General features: G+C 36.1%; 1 protein-coding gene across 3 annotated transcripts in view; it reads left to right on the forward strand.

The window, feature by feature from the left end:
- The window catches only part of ncoa1 (nuclear receptor coactivator 1), a 153,968-nt gene extending 147,390 nt beyond the window's left edge, over nt 1-6,578 (forward strand). For all 3 annotated transcript variants that reach the window (XM_039748462.1, XM_039748464.1, XM_039748463.1), the window contains 2 exons: nt 4,818-5,004; nt 5,115-6,578. In XM_039748462.1, the coding sequence (XP_039604396.1) occupies nt 4,818-5,004; nt 5,115-5,282 (355 nt within the window). In that variant the 3' untranslated portion in view covers nt 5,283-6,578. The remainder of the gene's footprint in view (nt 1-4,817; nt 5,005-5,114) is intronic.
- Nucleotides 6,579-9,633: the final 3,055 nt, after the last annotated feature.

Consider the following 9,633-nt stretch of genomic DNA (forward strand, 5'->3'; position numbering starts at 1 on the left):
TCTGACTTATTTTTTTAAGAAGAAAAACTGCACTTTATGTTGAAATTTTGGTTATTATTATTTAAAGACAATACCATTCTGAAAATGTACTTAAAGTACTTAAACTACCACTTTATTTTTAAGTCTGCCCAATTTTACAATATTCATGTCCATGTCTATTATTTGATTCTGTCGCCCACTAAAACCCTTTTAAATTAAAAAAAAACATTTGCGATTTGGGGCAAATTTACTTGTGCGATTACATACGATTAATCAAGATTAATTCTTACACAGTCTCTAATTAATTGGATTAATTTTTTTAATCGAGTCCCACCCTAATATATATATGTAGATATATATATGTAGATTTGTATATATATGTGTATATACAGTATATATGTAGATATGTATATGTGTATATATATATATGTATGTGTGTGTATATATATATATATGTGTATATATATATATATATATATATATATATATATATGTGTATATATATATGATGTGTATATATATATATATATATATGTATATCTTTATATATATATATATATGCCAGCAACACTCATGACAATGACAAAACAGTTACATTGTCAATCATGTTACGTTATTATTAAAATGTTTCCTTTTCTTTTTACTTCTCCGCTGCTAAGCTGGTATTTTTTATATATATATATATATATATATAGATAGATATGACAACAACACTCATATCAATGACAAAACAATTACATTAACAATTCTCTTACGTTATTTTTAAAATGTTTCCTTTTCTTTTTCATAACTTCTTTAACACACTACTTCTCCACTGCGAAGAGCGAGTATTCTGCTAGTATTATTATAAAGAACAGTTGATTTAGCTCTATAACACCATGTACAATGTATAGTAACACATAGCTTATAAGGCTGTTTTATATAGTTGATGTTGTCCATAGATTATTTTGAAAGGTGTTTTTTATGTCTTAATAGATAAGTACAGTACAGTGACTCACAGTTTTGTATTACATTCTTAATATATTTTGTCTACCATGTTGTTACACTTTAAGAAACTTGCGTGTCATCCTCAACATCTCTTTGAAAACGATTTTTACTTCAGTGTGAAAAGAGACCATTTTGTTTTGCTTAAACAGCATGCTGCTGCTATAGTACACTGTTTCCAGCTTACATTCTCTCATTTATGTTTTGTACCATTAGCAAAAAGCAGCATCGTTTGACTGCTTGCCTCCTTTGCATGACGTAACAATGTTCTTTGAGTAGGGAAATTCTGCATATTCAATTGGGCAATATACTTGCAACTGACCACCTTCTGCAACAACTGCCTTCATGCATAGTGTCCAGATTGCTTCATTTATGTTCTTCAGTTCACCCATTTTATTGAGAATAAAACCAGAGTACCACCAAACTGGTAAGGTTGTATGTGTTCTTCACCTAATTCCTCCATGTTTTGCAAATGGTTTATTTGAATCATGAGGAAAACACAATGAGGACTCCTGTTCAACCTGTCATTTTAAGCAACATTCCAATATAAAAAAATATTTTCTTACTTCATTAAAACATTGATAATTCAGCTATGTAACTTTAACATATTTGTTTAATACAGAAGATATAAAAATTGCACATGCAATTTTATAGTGAAATGATTAAGTAGCTAATTATTAATATTCCCCAAGCATCTCCCCAATTAACGTATAAACCCCAAATGCAGATGGTACTAACACACCATATTGCATTATTGAATGAGATCACATTATTAAAAAGATGTACGTATGTTGTAACAACAAAGAAAAGACAGTGAGAAGTTTTGGGGCATCCGTAGGCAAACCCCATATAACTGAAGTCTCAAAAAGAGAAATATAACACAGGTTAAGCATCAAGTGGCATCTATGCCAGTCTATCCAAACTAGTGTGGTGCTGAGGTGCTTGAGTCCTAATTTGGGATCGTTATGTGGTGGGTGCGGCAATGAGCTATAGCGGTGCCTGCCTCCAATAATAATAATACATTTTATTTATATAGCGCCTTTCCCATGCTCAAGGCACTTCACAGAGTTTAAGAGAGAACGGCAGGGTATATAGCATTGTACAAACCAAATAAATAAATAAAGAAGATTAAGACAGTAAATTCAGAGAAAAGCCTAACAGACAACACAATTGATGGTCTAGCACACACACACAGGTTATATGAGCATCTTGACAGAGAGGTAAACTGAGAGAAGGGTAATAAAGTCAAGTAGAGCTAGATGAGTTTTAAGTTGTTTTTTAAAAGAATTCATGGAGTCAGCTGACCTGATTAATTTCGGTAGGCCATTTCAGAGTCTGGGTGCTATACAGCTGAAGGTCCTGTCACCCATGGAGTGTAGATTAGTGTGGGGCACAACAAGATTACCAGAATCAGAGGACCTTAGTGGACGGACAGGCACATAGTGATGGAGAAGATCACTGACGTAGTTTGGCGCAAGGTTATTTAAGGCTTTGTAGGTTATTAGTAGGATTTTATATTCAATTCTGTAAGACACAGGGAGCCAGTGAAGACGGAGCAGGTGGGTGTGATGTGCTCGCTGCTGCTGGTTCGAGTAAGGACTCTTGCAGCTGAGTTTTGAATAAGCTGGAGTTGTGATATAAGATTAGAAGGGGCACCTGCCAGCAGCGAGTTACAATAATCGATGCAGGATGTGATAAAAGCATGGACAAGTTTCTCAGCATTAGAAAAGGAGAGGAAAGAGTGAACACGTGATATGTTACGGAGGTGAAAGTAAGAATGTTTCTTAATGTGATTTATGTGGGTGGAATAAGAAAGGGAGGAATCAAAAATGACACCAAGATTCTTTGCAGTGGAGGCAGGTGTGATGAGATCACCGCCAAGGACTGGGAAGGAGCTCATTTTATTAAGCTGCATTTTAGTCCCAATTTTGCAGGAGTTCAGTTTTGTTGCAATTTAATTTTAAAGAGTTCTGCTGCATCCAGGTTTTAATTTCAGTAAGGAAGGTTGTGAACTGAGGAAGCTCTGGTGAAGTTCCACTTTTAACATTGAAGTAGAGTTGAGTATCATCTGCATAAAAATAAAAGCCCAGTCCATAGCTACGAATAATATGGCCAAGGGGAAGCATATAAATACAAAAGAGAAGAGGGCCGAGGACAGATCCCTGAGGAACTCCTTGTGTGACTGGCGCTGAGCTGGATCTGCTGTTGCCAAGACTAACAAACTTTTGCCTGTCACTCAGATAGGACTAGAATCACTGGAGGGCAGTGCCAGAGATACCCAGCATGTTCTCCATTCTGGACAGTAGAATGTCATGTCTGACAGTGTCAAATGCTGCACTAACGTCTAATAGAATTAATATGCTGGTTTGTCCAGAGTCTGCTGCCATAAGCAAATCATTGGTTACCTGTAGCAGAGCAGTTTCACACACACAGCAGTTTCTCCTCCTCATATTCAGCTGAGAGTCTAGATACCACGACCAAAGATGTTGCTTCTTCCGGTTAAGTCTATTTCCAATAGGAGGAGGTGGGTCCTGATGGACAGCCATTGGAAGTAACATCAGCGGTGGAAAAGCTGTCAACCTTCTGGTCTGCAGAGGTAGAGAAAGAGAAGGCATTATCGTAGAGTGCCACCCCCTTTAGTGGCAGAGTATTATCACCTACAGCTTTGATGCCATTATTTGCATTTACACATTACTAGGGTTAATGGTAATTACCCATTGTAAAACCAAATACTCATTCTCAAGTAAAATGCTAAAGGGGGTTTATAATGGATGTAAAAGAACAGCTTCATCAAACATTCAGCCAAAGGAAAAACAAAGTGCCTTTAAAACAATAAGATGAACTTTTTAGTGTAGCCTAAACTAGGATCAAATTGGAAACTTGTGAAAAGACCGGTTTAGTGACACTCCACTTTCATCTTCATAGAACTTAAGCAAATTTTTAAGAAAAGACTGGACAGTTTAAGCATGTAAAGATTGTGTTGGCATAAGAATGAACAGTCAACAGTTGTTTCTGCTTCTAAAGTGTTAAATACTTAAGCAATCTTTGTATTTTTATATTGATTCAACTTTTTCCAACAGTAATATTCCTGATCCTTAAAAATGTTTGTTATTACACTGAAGCTTTAGGCAGCAATTCAAGGAAGTGTTTACTTGCTAAAATGGTTCTTTCCATTAAACTGGAAGGGGGCAAAAAACACATCATGTCTCAACCGAGTAGGTTATAGTGTAGCTGTCACCCTGGGGTACTAGCCAAACTGCATCTAATACATATTTTTTATTTATTAAGCAGACCTTAAGCATTCAACAACAATTAATAATAATAAAGTCATGCATTGACTTAAATATTCGTAGTGTCTCTATTCATCTGGGATTACATTTTAATTTCTGTGACCTACTAATCATCCTGTACCATACTGTGCTGCCAGCCAGTCCTTTTATTAGAAGTGCTTTAAGGAATCTTGCACTGTTAAAGTTGTCACTGAGAGTTTTCAAAGCAAAAGGAAGTCCGTCAGTGGACAGGTATAGAATGGTAGCAACTACTTTCTATAGTGACAGGCTTTGTGATGGCTGCCAGGCTAACCCAAGATGAGTTGGACCTGAGCTGGTAAGGCTTTCCTTGGGCCACTAAATGCTGTCTTGCACATAGTAGTAAAATGGTCATATGGCTTGGCATGAAAAACCAGTAAAGCAACGATTGTACAATGAATGGATCCACATAAAACTCACAGTGTTATGCTAACAGGGAACAAAAAATGAATCACCATAATGTGAAACATATTCCTAGGAAGCTGTTCTTCGTGTTAATTTGAGACAAAAAAACATGCATTTAGAGTATCACAATTTTTTTTACAGTATATTTCACCAAGCTGTGCAGAACCCATCCAATACTTTCCAACAACCTGGCGTATATAATAACATGAGCATTACCGTTTCAATGGCTGGAGGTTCCACAAATGTCGGTTCAATGCCACCAATGGTGACAGCGGTTGGGATGGGTAATGGAACCATGGCAGCTGTGAGTCCAATGTGTAATGATCAGGTGAGTATTGAGTTTTAATTATTTGGTGTTTTTTGTTTTGTTTTTCTGATTTACAACATTATTTGTGACTTCATGGGTATCATTACTTGTGATCTTTTTTTTCTCCCTAGGTACAACAGGTTCAAGTATTTGCAGATGTCCAATGCACTGTCAACTTGGTTGGTAGCGATCCCTACATGAACCAGTCTGGAGCTATTGGTGTGCAGAAAGGTGCTACAGGTACACAAACTCCACAATCACAGCAAAAGAGCCTCCTTCAACAGCTGCTAACTGAATAAACCTCTGGAGGGGCTTGGACTTTTCACATGCAGAAATATTTATATTTTTCACACTTTTTATTATAATTTCCTCAAGAGTTCCTGGATTGTTTATTGTGTTTTGCCAGAAAGAGTTAGCACATGCTTCTTACTGGAGTCATGGAATGTTTGGCCTTTTTATGGACTTTGTAGATTCTTTTTTCCTGTTTGGGCACTTTGAGAGTATTGGTACTTTCTGGACATATTGAAGACGTGATGAGACTGGACACTGTTTGTGCTGCTTTTTTTTTTAAAGGAGAACTCAGTTTCAGCTGGATCTGTCACTGATGGGATGTCTGCAGCAGTTCCTGGCAGAGAAAAAGATTTACAGTCTTTATGTTTTGTGCCTAAGGACAGGAATGTGGAGCAAACTATAGACACATCACTTAATTTTCTGCAGGTTCCCTCTGGGCATTTTTGTTTATGTTTTAATATATAAATATGTAGTGTAATTGTGATATGTTTTGACAAATTTTATCTCCTTTTCTAGCAGCTGTGAATTTACTGAGCCACAAAAGCGCTCCTAACCTGACAGTGTTTTTCAGTTTGTACAGTTGTACAATGCGCAACATTTACTACGAGCAGATTGAACCTAAACCCATCCAAGACCATTGTGCAGAATATCTCAAATTTGATACTTCATTTAGAGTTGATTTCTTTGGGGAATGACTTTGTTAAAAATTAAGAAGCAATAATTATGGTGACCCTATAATTTTATATAAGATTTATTCTGATTCAAATATATACAAAATCAAATTACTAAAATCCTTCAGCTTTATTGTGGTAATCAAATAGCTCTGTTTAAGGAAAGATGGCATATAAAAGTAAAATATATGGTCCAAATAGCTTATTTTCTCAAAAATCTAACTGTATATATGCAGATTATTTTGTGTTTGTGTATGCAAAGTGTAAAAACAAAAATAATCAAATTTCCTTTTCAGTTCCCTGTTCAATTCTGGTGAGGGCTGAGTTGACCATAGAATGTGTGTAAGGAGGTATGATATCCTGATTGCTGAATGTTATTTCCAGAGTTTATAAGTGAGATTTAAAAAGAAAAATAAATAAATAAATATATATATATATCTATATATATAGTTTATATATATATCTATATATATATATATATATATATATATATATATATATATAACTGCTGCCATTAGTAAAATTGAACTGGTTAAAAAATGACAGCTAAATGTAATGCAAATTTGTAGGCTTATCTAAATTCCATTTTCTTCTTTTTTAAGATGATTAAAATTGATATTTTTCAGCATCTAACTCATTTTATACCTGTTTTTATTGTGTTTGACCCTTTAATGTCAAGGTGAAAAAGAAACAGGCCAAATATTAATGAAATCATAAATTATACAGCACCCACAATTTATTTTCCATTAAAGATAAACTGCAGATCGAAGGTCACCCAGTGCCCCATAGCATCATATCCTGGCCACAATTTAATTTTAATTTAGAAAACATGATAACATTTTATTTACTGACATGTTTCATCCTTTTTCAATCATTTATAGGTTTGTTGGGTCAAATAAGACACATAATAGAATTTTTGTAGTTAGAACAGAGATTAGAAGGACATACAATGGATTTAGGAAGTATTCAGACCCCTTCATATTCTGCACACTATGTGTATTAGATTTAATTTTAAATAGATAATGTAGCCATTTTTGCCCATTAACCTATACACCGTAACCCATAATGACAAAGTGAAAACATGTTTTCCAAAAGGTTTGGTAGTTTATTAAAATTAAAAACTGAAATCACTCATTTATGTAAGTATTCAGACGCTTTGCTGTCACACTCCAGACTGTGGTCAGGTGCATCCTGTTTGCTTTATGTACCCTTTAGATGTCCCTAGAACTTCAATGGAGTCCACCTGTGGCAAACCGAAGTGATTGGATATACTTTATATACACAGGTGTGTGCTTTTGTAAAGTCCCACAACTCACAGTATATGTCAGGACGACAGAAGAGCTCTCTTAAGACCTACATGATACATTTGAGGTGAGGCATAGATCAGGGCATAGGGGGTCAAACCATTCCTAAAGCTTTGAGTGTTCCCAGGAGCACAGCATCCTCAATAAACATGAAATAGAAAAAGTTTGGAACCAACAGGACTTTTCCTAGAGTTGGCTGTTCAGCCAAACTGGGTTAGCCTGGCAAGAAGAACTTTTTGTCAAGGGAAGTGACCAAGAACTCAATGGTCACTCTCAAAGAGATCTGTCTCTCCCCTTCAATTCAATTCATTTGCCATTACACACAGCATTGTGGAAAGACACCGTTTTTGTTTTTCTTCAGTGCTGAGTTTTTAGGAAGGAAGAATATTTTAGGAATTTTGGCCATACATATGGGTAACGGATATGTGGATTATGTGATATAAATTACTACAGATTTTTTTTTCTTCAGAACTGGTCATTGCAGGGCTCTGTTGAGTTTGAATCTCCAGTATGTATTGAAAGTTTTTCTCGGCCAATGGTATACAAAATATAATTTTGGGGTGGAGTATTTCTTTAAACCCCATTGAACATGTGTGTGGAGAGACCTGAAAATGGTAGTTTACAGCCACTTCTCATCTAATCTAATGGAGCCTAAGAGGATCTGATAGGAAGAATAGAATACACTTTCCAAATCCAGGTATGCAAAGCTTGTAGAGACTTAACCCTGATGGCTCAAAACTGTAATTGCTGCCAAAGGGGCTTCTGAATACTTACATGAATAAGAGATTTAAGTTTTCAATTTTTAATACATTTGTGAATCTTTCTAAACATATGTTTTTACTTTGTTATTATGGGCTGTTGAGTGTAGACTGATGGGTAAAAATGACAAATTCATCCATTTAAGATTACATTTACAACACAGTAAAGTGTACAGAAAGTAACCAGGATGCATGGGATTTTTCATGATGGCATCCAGTTTTGCCATCATCCTCTTTTCGACAACAGCTTCCAGCATGTCCAGGGTTAGCCCTGTGATGGAGCAGGTTTTCCTGATAAGTTTATTCAGGCATTTTATGTCTTTTAAACTCAAATAGCTTCCTCAAGGAACCACATTGTAGAACAACGCACTGGCTACTCCTGACTGGTAAAACAACACCTGCAGCTTGCTGCATACATCAAATGACCGGAGTCTCCTCAGGAAGTGTAGTCAATTCTGGCCCTTCTTGTACAGTTGCCAATGTGTTGTCATACCAGTCCAGTTTGTTGTTTATGTGAATCCCCAGGTACTTGTGACTCTGCGCCATTTCCATGTCCTCCCCCTGAATGGTGACTGGTCTCAGAAGCTGTTTGACACGGTGGAAAGCCACCAGCAACTAATCTGTCTTGTTGATGCTGAGTTGCAGGTGGTTCTTCTTGCACCACTAGATGAAGTCCTGCACAAGCCTCCTATACTCCAACTTAACTCTATTATTAATGCAGCCTGTGATGGAGGAGTCATCTGAGAACATCTGTAGGTAATAAGCACTGATACTGTACTGAAGGTCCATTGTGTAGAAGGTAAACAGAAAGGGAGACAATATTACACAACACCATTGCTGACAGTCTGTGATCCAGGAGATTGTGGGGGCATTAAAATGATTAGTCTTGAGTGTTTTACCCAGTCAGTAAGGCAGAATGATGTTAAAGGCACTAGAAAAATCAAAGAATATTATCTTGACTGTTGTGCTGGTCTATCCAAGTGGGAGTAGAATCTGTGGCACGTGTAAATCTGAGCATCCTCCACACTTGTCTGTGTCTGATAGACAAAGTAGCAGAGGAGCAAGATGTTCTGAAACCTGTTTTAGGACCAGCTTCTCAAAGGTCTTCATGATGTATGAAATAAAAGCAACTGGTCATAAGTCTAAGTGCAGATGTTTGAAGTCTAAATATTCTTGATTGCAATAGAAATCTTTCATTTTTCATCCTTTGCTAGAGATCCATAAAGGGCTAGATGCCTAGTAAAGGATAAAAAATTAAAACTAATATCATATTTGTAATCTTTGACGTTGCAGTAATCCAAAACGATACCCCACATGTATATGTTTGCAATTTGTCTTTTTTTTTTTTTTTACCTACTGTGAGTGGCTCTTAGAGGGCTAGGACCACCAATAAAAATCAAATTATCATATTCATAATTCAGCAACCCCAAAATAGCATAAACTGACACTCCACATGCCTAAATTACCAATTGCCCTTTTTTTTTTATGAAGTTTTGTGATCTTTAACCAACTCCTATCCCATTAGGGAATGAACCCCTGGGCTTGACTGATGTGACATGACACAGCTTCAAATCCCTCTGATCATTTTTGCCTGAAGAAACCTCTTGGTTTTCTCTTTACCATGAG

The sequence above is a fragment of the Polypterus senegalus genome, chromosome 3, assembly GCF_016835505.1.
Source record: "Polypterus senegalus isolate Bchr_013 chromosome 3, ASM1683550v1, whole genome shotgun sequence".
Classification (NCBI taxonomy): domain Eukaryota; kingdom Metazoa; phylum Chordata; class Cladistia; order Polypteriformes; family Polypteridae; genus Polypterus; species Polypterus senegalus.